The sequence below is a fragment of the Calidris pugnax genome, unplaced genomic scaffold (genome assembly GCF_001431845.1).
Source record: "Calidris pugnax isolate Ruff unplaced genomic scaffold, ASM143184v1 scaffold11, whole genome shotgun sequence".
Classification (NCBI taxonomy): Eukaryota; Metazoa; Chordata; class Aves; order Charadriiformes; family Scolopacidae; genus Calidris; species Calidris pugnax.
The window spans coordinates 4,696,666-4,711,064 of record NW_015090803.1 but is presented as its reverse complement, the minus strand read 5'-3'; the positions used below and the strand labels follow the sequence as shown (position 1 = coordinate 4,711,064).

General features: G+C 40.1%; 1 protein-coding gene across 4 annotated transcripts in view; it reads left to right on the top strand.

Annotated features, from left to right (window-relative positions):
• The window catches only part of OXSM (3-oxoacyl-ACP synthase, mitochondrial), an 11,768-nt gene extending 7,497 nt beyond the window's left edge, over positions 1–4,271 (top strand). For all 4 annotated transcript variants that reach the window (XM_014937611.1, XM_014937612.1, XM_014937613.1 and 1 more), the window contains exons 2-3: positions 17–1,034; positions 3,660–4,271. In XM_014937611.1, coding sequence (XP_014793097.1) covers positions 52–1,034; positions 3,660–4,062 — 1,386 coding nt within the window. In that variant the 5' untranslated portion in view covers positions 17–51 and the 3' untranslated portion in view covers positions 4,063–4,271. The remainder of the gene's footprint in view (positions 1–16; positions 1,035–3,659) is intronic.
• The last annotated feature ends 10,128 nt before the right edge of the window (positions 4,272–14,399 follow it).

Below are 14,399 nucleotides of genomic sequence, written 5' to 3'. Positions count from 1 at the left end.
TCCCCCCCCCCCCCAGTTACAGGAATGTGCTTGAAGTGATTGATTTCCACCATGTTCTCGCAGTGCTCGCGGCATTTATTAAAGATCGCAAATCTTCATCTCCGGAGTCTGAATTCAAATCTGCATTTACAAAACCACAGAAGAGCTTTCAGCAAGTCACCGCCTGCATATCGAAGGAAAGTAGTTGTTACAGGTATTGGCTTAGTATCCCCTCTTGGTGTGGGGACTCAGTTTGTATGGAAGCGTCTTCTCCAAGGAGACAGCGGGATTGCGTCGCTAGACGGGGAAGAATATGCAGGCGTCCCTTGTAAAGTGGCTGCTTGCGTGCCGAGGGGAAATGAGGAGGGTCACTTCAATGAAGAAAGCTTTGTGTCGAAGTCAGAGATCAAATCCATGAGTTCTGCTACTGTCATGGCCATCGGAGCAGCAGAGCTGGCGATGAAGGACGCCGGCTGGTCTCCCCAGTCTGAACAGGATCGCTTAAGTGCCGGTGTGGCAATTGGGATGGGGATGGTTCCGCTGGAAGAGATTTCTGATACAGCCGCTTTGTTTAAAGCGAAGGGTTATAACAAGGTCAGCCCATTCTTTGTCCCAAAGATTTTGGTCAATATGGCAGCAGGCCAGATCAGCATTAAATACCAGCTGAAAGGGCCGAATCATGCTGTGTCAACTGCTTGTACCACAGGCGCACATGCTGTTGGAGACTCCTTTAGGTTTATTGCCGCTGGTGATGCTGATGTCATGTTGGCTGGAGGGACTGAGGCTTGTATTAGTCCTTTGTCCCTGGCTGGATTTGCCAGAGCTCGGGCCCTCAGCACGAGTTTTAACTCAAGCCCTAAAATGGCCTGTCGACCATTTGATTCACAGAGAGAGGGGTTTGTAATGGGAGAGGGTGCTGCTGTGCTTGTCTTGGAAGAGTATGGACATGCTGTACAAAGAGGTGCCAGAATCTATGCAGAAGTTTTAGGTTATGGACTGTCTGGTGATGCTTGCCACATAACAGCACCCAATCCAGAGGGAGACGGTGCATTCAGGTGAGAACTCTATGTTGATTATGATGGCTACTTCATATGTTAATTACAGTGGGTACATGTGTTTCTGTTATTGCATGCTTTTCCTAGAGAAATGCTGTTCAATTATGAATTAATATTCCAAAAGCCTGTAAACTTAATGTGAAAAATTAAAGAGCTTCTTGTAAGGTTTTGGCCCAATTTTTTTTTTTTTTAGTAACAAAGGTGAAGGCCAGTTCTTGCTAGAATCAGCCTTTTTTGCGTAGTTACAAAAACTTTCTCTATGTGAAAAGATTGGAAACCTCTTTTTAAAAAGATTTTTGTGGTGTGACAGAACCTATTCAGATTCTCCTTCACCCATTGTCCATAGAGAAGAGAGACTCCACTGCAAAAGCAGTTTGTTGTGGTGTGAAAGGGGAGTAACATTCCTGAAGAAATCCCAAGTGCTCAAAGCTGTAGAGCGCTTGGAGGATCTAGTTTGTTAGCATAAGTACTGTACATGTAATTAGCATTAATTGTGGCTATTCTTATTTAGAAAAGACTTTGGCTCTTCATAGGGGAAGTATCTAGATCATATGCCTGTGCTACAATCATGTTTAAATATTTCATTCTGATGCAGCCAAGGGTGTTGGTGGAGAGGCACAGCAGAAATACACTTCAGTGCTGTTTAGTGAGATGGTAAAGCTTCGTCATTGTTAATCTCATCAAAGCCAATTCATGAGTAGATGGTATCTAATCTTTATCTTTGACCTAATTAAATTGTAAGTTAAATTACATATGTAAGTATGTGTACTGTTTGTGAGCTTTGTGTAGGCTGAATACGATTGCTGATGCTGGAATCATCAGTAAAGATTTAGTTTGCATTATTTTGAAAGTATGTGAATATTTAGTAGCAAAATTCAATATATCACTGCACAAACAGATGAAACTTCTGCATGGCATTGTCAAGCTGTGTTTGCATCTTTATTGGGTTAACAGATTTTTCAAGAAGTGTAATATACTAGGTTGCCCTCTATGCTATTCGATTCATACTTAATTGTTCTGCAGACTTAGGTGTGAGTTGAGTAATCAGGAGTGTCTTATCTCAGATTTTCAGACTTGTTTACCCCTGAGATGATATGGCAATATATTATAACAGAATTTTTGTATATTTTGTGATTGCAGTAGCATATAAATTAAATTCACAGTGGGAAGTAGTTGAAAGTTAATCTTGGTATCTCCAAAATGTTGAGCCTTTCCACCCTTGAGATGAGATAATACATTTTGATGCAATCTTCACATCAATATTTTGTTACTGCAGTGGTATATGGATTAAATCTGAAATGTATATGCTTCTCTTACTTTTCTGTAGGGATTTTATTTGCCATGTCAAAAAATTGCAGGGGAATATATTTTTTTGTCATCTAATAACTACTTGAGTTGGAGACTAATACATATGTTGGAATAAACCTGCAGAAAAGGAGAGGCAAAGCCAGGCTCAGAAGCGTGGATATAAAGTGTGTTCTGCACAATTAATGTTATCTGCTTAAGTAAATATGTTCCTTGCAGATGACGTATTTAACTAAATTAGTGTATCTGTTTCCCTCATGATTGATCAGTAATCTTTTTAGCCTGAATGTTGGCTCACTGTGGCCAACACCCTAAGCTAAGCATCAGTGGCCTACACCCTGAGCTGGATGCTCCTGAGGGTAGAACACTGTACTGGAAATAATTTGAATTTGTCCAGCAGCCAGTGCTATCTTTTTACTTTGAGCTTCTTTTATTTAATTATTTTTCATAAATTTCAAAAGAGTCAGTGGCCCTTTGCTCAGAGATAGTTCATTAAGCAGTGTGTGCAAGGAGAGATGTGTGATTCACACCCTTCTTTCTGTGGGAAATCTGTGAGAGAATCACAGTATGGGGCTGTATCGATCCTTCTGTGGTTTTCACAAAAGAATGTGCTTTATAGAGGAGTCACAGTCCACAGGTCATCAGGAGTCAGAATGGAACATACTGTGTCAGGGTAAAGTGCGACTTTCAGTAAATTTCATTTTATGTATAAGAATTTTTGCTATCTTCTTGACATCATCTAGCCTCTGGAAAGCATGCAAAAGAAACTCACAAGGAATATGATAGAGTAATTTTTTTTTACTAATTGCCTAATACTGTAAATATGGGGGGAAATAAAATGTAAAAACTAGGGAATCTTCTTCTCACTTACAATGGGAAGGGAATTTCTTGGACCGTTCTACTGAATGTTACATTATGTGTCGCTACACTAGAGAAACTTTAGCGGAAGGAATTTAAATTTTTGTAATAATTTCAGTAGTTATTTCTCAGATGTTCTCAAATTTTGCATTGAAAAGTGTCTTTGATATATTAATGTTCTTGTATTTTTCCCAACTGTGGAATTTTTATCAGCAAGTCTGATTTTTATAGTGGGCCTCACCACTACTGTCTTTCTTGGGTGGCTAAATGTAGATGTTTGTGTGTTTAGTTAGATGAATCCATCTCTTTTTATTTAGACCTCTGCTAAAGTATGTCATCCAGATTTTCACATTTGATAAACATTTCAAAATGCCCTATACTTTTGCTTTTGGTCTGTACATGTGTGTTAGTGACAAAAACATGATGGGAAATTCAGCATTCTGTCTTCTGTTTTTTCCTTAGGTGTATGTCTGCAGCAATAAAAGATTCTGGGATCAAACCTGAAGACATAACATATGTCAATGCACATGCAACTTCTACACCTCTAGGAGATGCTGCTGAGAATCAAGCAATCAAGAGACTTTTTAAAGATCACTCACATAATATTGCAGTTTCCTCAACAAAAGGAGCAACGGGACATCTCTTGGGGGCTGCAGGAGCTATTGAAGCAGCTTTTACTGCACTGTCCTGTTACCATGGAATTTTGCCACCTACTCTCAACTTAGAGAAAACAGAGGCAGAGTTTGATCTCAATTATGTTCCTTTAACAGCTCAGGAATGGAAAACTGAAAAACGGCGCATAGCGCTCACAAATTCATTTGGCTTTGGTGGTACTAATGCAACTTTGTGCTTTGCAAGTGTTTAACTTATGCTCTGTGTGTTGGGAAAAATGGCACTGACAATGAATGATTTCCTGTACTGCCACCCTTGGTGTGTACCATCATCTTTTCTCAGCTTTGAGAATTGCTCATTTGATATGCAAGAACTTTATTCACCCTAACATTTACACTGGTAATTCTTTTACAAAGAGGGAACTTCTTTTATTCATTTTAATAAAAATAAGTAAAGGACCTATCCTTTGTGTGGTAAGAAATTTATTTGTTCTTGACTAGAGGAGGAGATATTGATCATTCTCTGGTTTTGCTTCATTAGAATAGGTTTTTCACCTGCATGTGGCACAGAAATTGCTCAGAAACATTTATGCAAAAGGAAGGCTGGCTAATGTGTTAGGACTCCACAGTCATGACTTGGTGACTCCCCTTTGTTACCTGTTGCATTTATAATTCTGCCTTTTTCCTCATCATAAATGATTTCAAATATCACACTTATGCACTTTTTCCACACAGATTGCAATAGTATAGGAGTTCGTAAGATTTCTGACAGTGATTCAAGTGAGGTATTGAGGATTTTAGAAAGAGTTTTCTTTCTTTAGAAAGAAAAAAGACTTTGAAGCCCCTGGTTGTTCTACCAAAATGGAAAAATGGAACAAGGTAAGCTTGGAAAAACAAGGAATCTTAGAGAAGAAGAAAAAAAAGGCATATGCAAGAAACAGATCCAGGTATTGTATTAAGGATGAGAAAGGGGGAGAAAGAGAACAGGACAATGAAATTGGGCCTGAAGCTGACATATTGATGGCAGTTTAGGGTGTCTCTTGCAAAGAACAGGTAAAGGATTTGGGCTGTTCCTTCTGGCACCAGTCAGCATCTCAGTTTATTAAAAGACTTTTCACCAGTTTTCATTTTTAAAATGTCAGTCTTAGTCTTTGACCTGTATAAGTGGAGGCAAAGTATCTCATTGGATTTAAAGGACATAAAAAATAGCTTTACTATAAGTAAATTTCATTCTGGAAGGAGATTACTAATGGGTTATCATGAGGCTTAGCAGTATCCTAAAACCTCATTATTTATACAAATGGTCTGAATGATGATATGAGGCAGCATAATTTTTACATTTGCTGTCTTTATTGAATAGAAAGTTAAAGAGAATGATGAGAAAAATGCAGTTGGAGAATGATTAAGACTCTTCCAGAAGCTGAGCTCATACAGAACAATGCAGTCCAAAATAGATTAATGAATAATAAGCCTGAGAGTAAAATAATATGTTGCCAAAGGGAAAATGTAGGAGCGTACAAACTAGAGAGAGTATGGGAATTTGCTGTGGGGACAAATACCTACAAACCTCTTTCCTTGTGGTTATTAATAGTAGCAGTACATTGAATGAGGACTCGGATTGCATGGAATATAAAAAGCAGAATATAAAATTCAACAATATTCTGCAAATTATATGCAAAAATGAATTAATTTAAAGAATTCAGCCTCCAGGAGAGAGCAGGGTTGTGAATTTGGAGGAAATCATCCAGTGAGTTTCTTCCAGAGATAGTTATTTTTTTCAGTAGTTGTAATCCAGGGTGGAATATGGGAAGAGTAGATAGTGCTGCGTTATTGTGGTCTGGCTGAAGTCACCCAATCCTGTTGCATAGCTGCAGATGTGTAATTAATATTGTGACAGAGAGATGTGCTTTCCTTTCCCTCTGATAGCAGAGATCGTGGTCCCAGGAGTGTCGGATGCAGGCTCTTGTGTACCAACCATGAAAAGACAGATGAAACTGTCACACAGGAAAATAAAACAGAAACTGAAGTGATTAAAATATCTTTCTCCTCACTTCAGCTCATTGCAATTTAATCATCTGCCGCAGGTAACCTTTAAATCATGAAAGCTTTGTGACAATAGTTATTTTAGGTGGTTTGGTTATGGGTAATTTTAAGAGGCCTTGATGCAGTAGTAAATTGTGTGCCCTGTAGGGAATTAAGATGTCTTTTCTTGAAATGAATAGAGCCAAAGTTTAACCTCTGTCTATTTGAATTTTTTGGTATAGTTTTCATTTTTATGTACTTGTTTGAAGTCATGTACTTGTTTGGAGTCATCTCTTCTTATCGCATAAGGGACTACTTACTGCTAATTACTGCTTTATTATGATAGTTGCAACCATAAAAGGCAAATAGATCTCTATCTGTTGCTAAACTATTTAGTGGACAAATTGACCAACATATTGAAACAGAATGGTTTCCCTTCCACCTTAATAAGCAAGAGATGTAATGGTCCAGAGTTTGGATTAAAAAAGCTTAGTATTTAGACTCAGAATTTGAAGCCTACTTCTGAAGTGGTGCAACACACTTGTGAGAGCCAGATGCTCCAGGTAGGATCACAGAGCGGCCAAGGCAGCTCTGGAGATTGCCTAGTCCAGCCCCGCTGTGCAAAGCAGGGCCAGCTACAATTTTTGAGGAAAGGTTTCCAAAGACCTTTGTCTTCCACACTGTAGGTTTTGGTCCTTCATCAGTATATGTTTGTCTTATTCTGAAGTGAAAAATAGATGTTGGTCTATCAGAGAATGAAAAGAATGTATATGGAGTTGCTAAGTTTTTCTCCTCCATCTGTGTTTTCCCCTCTCTTTTACTCTCTTTTCCTAATTTGTGTAAGTAATACGTTACCACTGGATTTTGCCGTCTGAAAAACTAAAACAAAACCTAGCTTTGGTTATATTTTCTCAGTTTGAATTATGAAAGTATGCAGCATTTTAAAGCAATAAACAGCCCAAAATATGGAATGTATATATAATAACCTTGCTTTATAAAATTGCAAATATCAAGGAGAAGGCAAACCCTCTGTGTTTCAAATGCAGCTGGAATAGTGGAGATTACTGCAGAATGGAAATAATTATCAGCTTTAAGGGCACATAAAAGTCCCAATCACACTGTTTTTTCTTGAGTGTCTTTGTTCAATGACTTGTGAAAATACACCACTTCAACTTCTTTTGTGGGGCTAAAAAATGGACTAACACACTTGCACGGTATTTGAAAGGCCCAGACTATGTGCTTTTCCTGTCAGAGGCTCTCTGTGCAACTTCAACCAATTCACTGGGGTTCAGGTTCAAGTTTTTGAATATGCACTTAGAAGTACGTTTATCTTCCTTTGTTTTGATATATAAATCGCATTTCACCTGAAACAAAAAGACATTTGATCTGTAAGTACCTTTGTGAGTTTGGACAAGTCTTCCAGGGCTCCTGTTCATTATCTGGACACAATCAAATCTCCCTACCTCTTACGATGCGGGGAGAGTAACTACCGTCAAGGTTTAGATTGTATAGTAGGGTTGGCCCAAACCCACTAGCTAGTTTTCACAAGATAGGAATTTGAAGCTGAAATTAGCATTTTCCACAGCTAATACCATAGTGAAAATATTCCTTCCTCCTGAGTGTTTCTGTCAATCAAGACCATATAGGCTCTTCAGTTTAATCAACATAGATCGGCTCATCTGAGATTAGAAATAATTCTGTATATGTGACATTTTAGGAACATACCTTTAGTTCCCATTTTTTTTCAGAAGAAAGCAGGGTCCCATTCAATTTCTAAAGCTAGTGTCAGTGCCAGAAAAAACTAGGATGAAGGCAGTTTTATAATCCAAACAAAATGTATAATAGTTTCTGCTTGGGCAGTAGACACAACTCCAAATTTTGTAACAATGATGATTAATTTTAACTTGGTAGAAAACTATTTTTCTACCCAGAGTTATTGAACTGTAAAGAAATATGCCAGTATCAATTGCTTATAGTCAGTACCTCTGTGTAGGAGGCACAATAGTTTTAGTGTGACAGCTAATATACAGGAATATCAAACTGGTAGTATGTAAGGCTATTGCAGCCCAAGGTCTCTGGCAAAATATGTTAATAGGAGTGAAGTGAAATAAAATAGTAATGAGAAGGATTGAAAAAAGACTTGTGTTCATAAAGAGCACAAGAAATACAAAATAGGAACTAGGAAATAGAATTGAAAAAGAAATGAAGTGGGTCTTGTAGTTTTCCTGGAGTGCTGTAGAGCAGATCAGATGTTAAATAGCTGGACATCCATATGTTAATTAATATAATTTTGTAGTTCCCCTTTTTTGTCATTGTCAGGCTCTTGGTGTTAAATATTATTGCTATGAGCAGTGATCAGTTGCTTCACGCCTAATGGACTGTTTCCTGGAGTTCAGAATGCCATCAAATGTGCTCTGGGCTGAAACAAGATATAAAAGTTATCCTAGGAATTGATTTAGGAGTTAGTTCTCATAAAGTTTTGAGTTTGTTGGAAGAAAGAAAATAAAAGCAGATGGGTTGCTGACATTGGGCTTGATATGGAATACTTGAAGACAATAAGTTCTGAAAGAGTTTCAGCAAAGAGTAGTTTTATCTGCTATTTATTAATTTTTTTTTAAAGGAACCATTATAATGTCTGGCTTTTCCTGAGGGCTGATTTTTCCAGGAATGGTGTCTGTCATCTAAGGAGACTTACATGCAACTTCATGTCATCTATCTGTATTTAATGTGAATTTTTTTAAATTCTGTCTTGAATTACGTGGGAATGCCCAGGGAACATTTTACATCAGGGGTGAGAATCCTCTTGGCTCTGGATGTCATTTGGATAACAGAAGAGCAGCTTCAGCCACCTCCATGATTGTATCCACCAGAGGCCAGCCAACTTCTGTAAGCTTGGTGACCACCCTAAGGTCCTTGCAAGTGTGGCAGGAGGCCAGATTAATACAGTTGAGGTTGTACTTTGCTGGTCCTGATCTAATGAACCTTGATCTGCACAGAGCCCAGAGTGCATAAAGAGAAAGAGTGCCTGCCTGGTTCACCCGACAGCAGGCAGCACCACACAGAAAACAGCCTCTGGAGCCAGGCTTGTCCCAGCGTTGCCCTTTAGCCCTTGTTTATGTGTTAAAAAATGCCTGGACACTTACATTGATTAACTCATCTCAATGATAGATCTCGTCTCAGCTCTGTCTATTGAACAGACCAGATGACTCTTCTCTTGGAGGAATCAGTAAGAGATTGAAGAATCTGTCAGAGCTAGAAATATAATTCCAGAAGTATTGCTCTCTGGCTTGTGTGCAGTCCATTAGATCTCACTGTCTCTCTGACTGGCTTTTCTGAACAGAAGCACATTACCTGTAAGTTGAAACTCATTTATAAAGATATGCAATAACTTTCTCTTTGGTTAAAGCTGAGACTGATCTACATTTGATAAGCAAACCTTGAATTTTTTTTTTTTTTGGTAATTTTTATTTTAAGCATGCCCTTAATTTAACTGCTAAGTGGGTGATGTTAGCAATTTTCACTCTTTGGATCAGAACATGAGAGAATGGCCTGCATCCCCTTGTTTGGAAAAGGAAGAGAATGAGAACCTTTGTCATGGTGGCAAGTCAGTTTTTGTCAGTGCTTTTTCCATACTAGTGTAGGCAAATTACTCAAATGCATGCCCTTCTAAGCAGTGTACATGGGGGTGGAGTTTATAGAAATAGCTTTCACATCTGATTTCTTTCAATAACAGAGAGAGAGGAAATGACCTTTACTCAAAGCATTCATATGAATTTAAAAAAAAAAAAAAAAAAAATCCTTCAGATCTGCATATGCAACAGAAGCTTATGGGCAGGTACAGCAGAATCTTTTTTCTGAACCAGGATATTTCTTAGAACACTTTTTTAAAAAGCATAATTTGAATTAAAAAAAAAAAAAAAAAAAGATTTCAAAGTCAGAAATGCCAAGAGAAGTGGATTCCTGAGACTGTTAGCAAATTGTACAGGGAACCTACCACTGTAACAAAGTCAAGGACAAGTAGTTTTTTTATTCACATCTGGTTTAGAGGCATTCTCTTTGTAATTCAGCAATATACAGTGGAATGAGAACGGAGGACATCTTTGTTCTGCATTAGGCAGCTTGAATGTGTGTGGAAGAGAGCGTTCAGAATGACAATTGCTCAAACCCTTGAAAATAAACAAAACACGGTCCCTCAGAGGCAACTGTAATATCCAACAATCTAGGTGAAGTTACCGCTGGATGCATTTGAGATTCTCTCCAATGTCATGCTTATAATGGGAGCAAATAATTTGGCCTTTATTCAATTAATTAGTCTTTGTTCCTCCCCAGACTGTCAATGAGGATGCTGGTTGTGATGATTGTGTTTTGAATGTGAGTGTCTGTCTGTTGGGAAATGGACTGATAAAAAAGATCTCACTCCCATGGGTCACCTTGCCTGAAATAATCATGCTTACTGAACACCTTAGTTCTATTTACTGTTTAGATCCACAGATTTTACAAGGTCCCTAGGAAGAATTTCTAGCTGCTCACCATGTCAGTGGGACATTCTCGTTTCTGTACGGAATGATTTGTTCCAGGTCTGCTGGTGCTGGCACTGTAGAATAACACTGTCCTCTTCTGAAACAGCTAAAAAAAAAAGCATTGTGGTTCACACTATATTTGTGAGCTCAGGGTTTAGTGGGTGACAGCCAGATTCGTTTGCGAGCACGCTGATCTATACTGGGATGTTATGGATTCCAGTCCTGCACTGGGCCAAATCAGTCTGCCCCTCAGGGGGATGCGGTAGGACAGCTTCAGGAAGAGGTGTGCTTTAGAATTAAAGGCTGTTTAATGTCTCTTCCACTTAACTCCAGTAGGTCTCCAGAAGAAACCTTAAAAATCCCCTACTTAAAAGGTGTGTGTTTAGTTTTCTGGTCAGGCTCGGTGTAACAAATGCTCGTATATGCTCTTGAAAAGGTAGGCTTACCAGGGTGTCTGTGTCTGAGTCTGTGACACCTGGTGACCAAAGTACTGTGTCAGAACAGTTTCAGACCATCTATAGCCTGTTCCCAGAGCCATGGGGTACCTGGAGAGCTGATCCAACTGACACTGTTTTAAGACATTTCCGGTGATTTCAGTTATGAAGGGTATTGAACATTTAAAACCATCATCAGCTGTCAGCCCTGTGGGAGGAAATGCAGGAGACCTGCTCAAAGCTGTTTCGTGGCAGAGTAGCTATTCCTGCCCCAAGTGCTGCTGTTCATCCATTTATAATGAATGATGCTGGGGGACCAGTGCAGAGCCACCAGAACCCTCAGAAGAGCATCTTCTGAAACTGGGCAAAAACGGTGAGCCTCTACCTACCAAGAGCAGCCACTCCTTCCCTCCAAAAGTCCATCAAACTCAGTCGGGTGTGACCGGTTAGCCTTAGGGTTAAGGTTAGGGCTTGACCGAGGGACCTCCATGGTGAGTAGTTTTGCATGAAGACCTGTTTTCTCCGTCTGAGAAGATGGACCTTTTCCCCTGGTGTTCCACGCAGAAAATCGTGGGCGAAATCAGGGTGCCCACAGGGTGGCAGCAAAATCTCGGTTATCAGAGGAGCTCCGGGCACCCAGGGTCTGAGACCGATGGTTGTTATTACCCTTAGTCGATGTGCCATTTGCTTACAGAGGAATAGAGAAAGGAAAGAAAGACAGACTCTAAACACATGTCATCCAGCCTTTGCTTTTCTCTTCATAAAGCTCATCTGAGTTGCACTCTGTGAATAAAAATCAAGTATGGACTGACTTGCTAAAGTGCCCAGACTTTGGAGGAGTCAGCAGCTCTGTAATGCTAGGATGTTACAGCACAGGCAGAGTAGAGAAGAGGGGAAATTATTCTATGTTTCCTAAGCAGTATATCCATACACAACTGCTGGGAGGAAGGAGTCAGGAGATTAAAGAAAAAGAAATTGTTTTATGATGCTTTGGTGCCTGGATGTCTTTGCTGAGACAGAGAGGGCAGGAGAAGTCCCTGTTGGGTTTAGCCTTGAAGGGACCATGAAGTTTGAAAATAGTAATATGTTGGGATAGCTCAATATTTCTTGTGACTCAGCTTTCTTGTTTTGTATCTTCTTCATAAGTGTCTTAGGGCTACTTGTTTCCTACAGTAAATTGCAAATGAACAGAGGCAGCTTAAGAATCCCTCTACTTAAGCAGACATTTAGCATGACTCAGCAGTCATTTCTGCTCTTGTTCCTTTCCTCCTTTGGCTCCGTCCCCTGCACCTCCATTCCGAGTGGAGTGACCTACAAGGCCGAAAGGAAGGAAGAGTCTCCTGGGAACAGTTTCAAGAGAAATTCCTGAATTGCATTCATAGGCAAATGATAACATTTATTGCATAATATTTGCTTAGAGGAAATAGGAAAGGAAGGGAAGGATTTTTTTTTAAAAAAAGGCAGTCATTGCTCCTGCCTCATGCTTGTTTTTAATGCATCAGGTGAAATATAACTCAAAAAACTCAGGAATTTAGCTCCAAAGGTATCTTAGGTGTTTGAGCTGATGTAGCAAGGGCTGCCTCATCCCACTGTGGGGAGAGGCTCCGAGACTGACCCCCACAGTGCTCGGCTCCACCAGAATTGGAGCTCCACTATGTCACAGCCAGGCCTGGCCCAGCTATGGCTTCTGTGGTCTCAACTCCATTCTCGAGCAAGAGCCCGGATTGCCTGACCCACAGGTGCCACCTCCAGAAGCGCTGCAGCACCCCAAGGGAGGTCCATCTCCCCGAGAGGCCATAGATGATGGCAGTCCCTGTCCATGAAGTGTGCATCACATGGGAGCATGCTCACAGTGGGTGAATACCCCTGGGCTGACTCCCCGTTGTCTAAGATGGTGCTGTTTGAGCAGCCAGTGCCTCTCAACACCTGCACACTGGGCATGTTAGGGAGATCAACCTAGGAAGGCTTTCAGGTCCTTTTCTGACTTCCTTGGTGAAACCCTGCCTTCACTGAACTGCAGAACTACCATTGTCTTCAGTGGGAATGAGCTGCTGCTCTGCTCGACAGCTCCAGTGCTCTCAGAAACCTGCCTGTTGCTGCAGGTGTAAGTGTTTGTGCAGTGACTTGCATTTCTCAGAGGAAAAAAAAAACAAAAAAAAACCAACCGAGAAAGCAAAGAAGTTTTTTTTCTCCCAGATTTCTGGAGCACATAACCCAAACCACTCCCCTCTGTGCTAATAAAAGGAATAATACAACCAGGACACAAAGATGGCTTTTTACTAACCCTAATCTCTAACCAACCCTTTGCAGATGTGTGCACATGCTTATGTTTGTGTCAGGGCCCTGTGTGCACCTGTAGGCTGTGATTGCCTTGAGAGGCCCCAGCTGGGACCCCCACCCACATACCCACTGCCCAGGAGCCCATTTAAGCTCAGACCCAGCTCTCAGGTCTGGCTTGAGCCATGTGATGAGAGTATGTGTGTGTCACCCGCCCTTCATGTCCTGGAGATGCTGTCTGTACATCCTGCATTGGTGGTGGACCCCAGCTTGCTTCCTGGCCTTTGGCTGATGGTCACCAGATGGTTGATGGGTCCTGTTGCTGTTTATAAAAAAAATGGTCAAGAAGAGGCTGGTTTCACTGTACAAGTAGGTAAAGTCAGTTCCAATAATGCAATAGTTTAATGTTGTTAGCAATTTCAAAAAATCCTGGTAAGCATAAGAACTGGTCTTACCACTAATGTGCATTCAGTTACTCTCTTCAGGTTTTTGATGGGTGGACCACATCTAAGGAAAGTGTTAGCAGTCGTATCGGTTTCTGTGTTTTTTTTAACAACATAATTTACTTGGGGATAGTACCGAAAGACCTAGAATGAGGTCAGGGCTGCTGTGCTAGGTGCTCAACATGGATTCCTTTTTCCAAGATCTAAGCAACTGGTGCTGATCAAGGAGCTATTCAGAAGCTGAAATAGACGTGACCTGAGCTGCACTATTAATTCTTTTCAAAGTAATTAACTTTCCAACTCTTGCAAGAAAATTGCAGTAGGATCTTCAAATTCTCTGTATTCTATCCTGAAGGGTTAGAATGCAGTTTAAAATACTGGATCTTCCTTGCTAAGAGCACTGCAGGATATTTGATCCTTTGATTTCCACTGGTGCTTAGGCTGTAAAGTTATAGACAACGTGGAACTATATGTTGTATTGAATGTCTGGCATTATAGTTAGTCATCTGTAGGTTTTTCTATCATTATGAAATGCAGAGGATTTGGGTTAGCAAGTAAACAGAAAAATAAATTGTTCATTCCCAGTATATGTTTAAACAGAACCACATTATCTATAACAGATGGAGGGTTCTAATATTATTTTAGTGATAGATTCTCTTCTCTTTGCTTATTAGTGAGCAGTTAAATAAATTATTTGCCAGATATGCAAGTCAGGATTGTTTCCTTGCTGAAGGAAACAAGGTTAACTTGTCTGCTCTGATTCAGGAGGCCAGGCAAGTAAAGAGGATGAAGGTGATTGTGATGCATGTACCAGTACAAAGTACTGATTAAATAGGGATCCTAATAGTTGTATCTGGGAAATCTTTGATTCCTTCAGACTGCTTTTTGTTTGTGA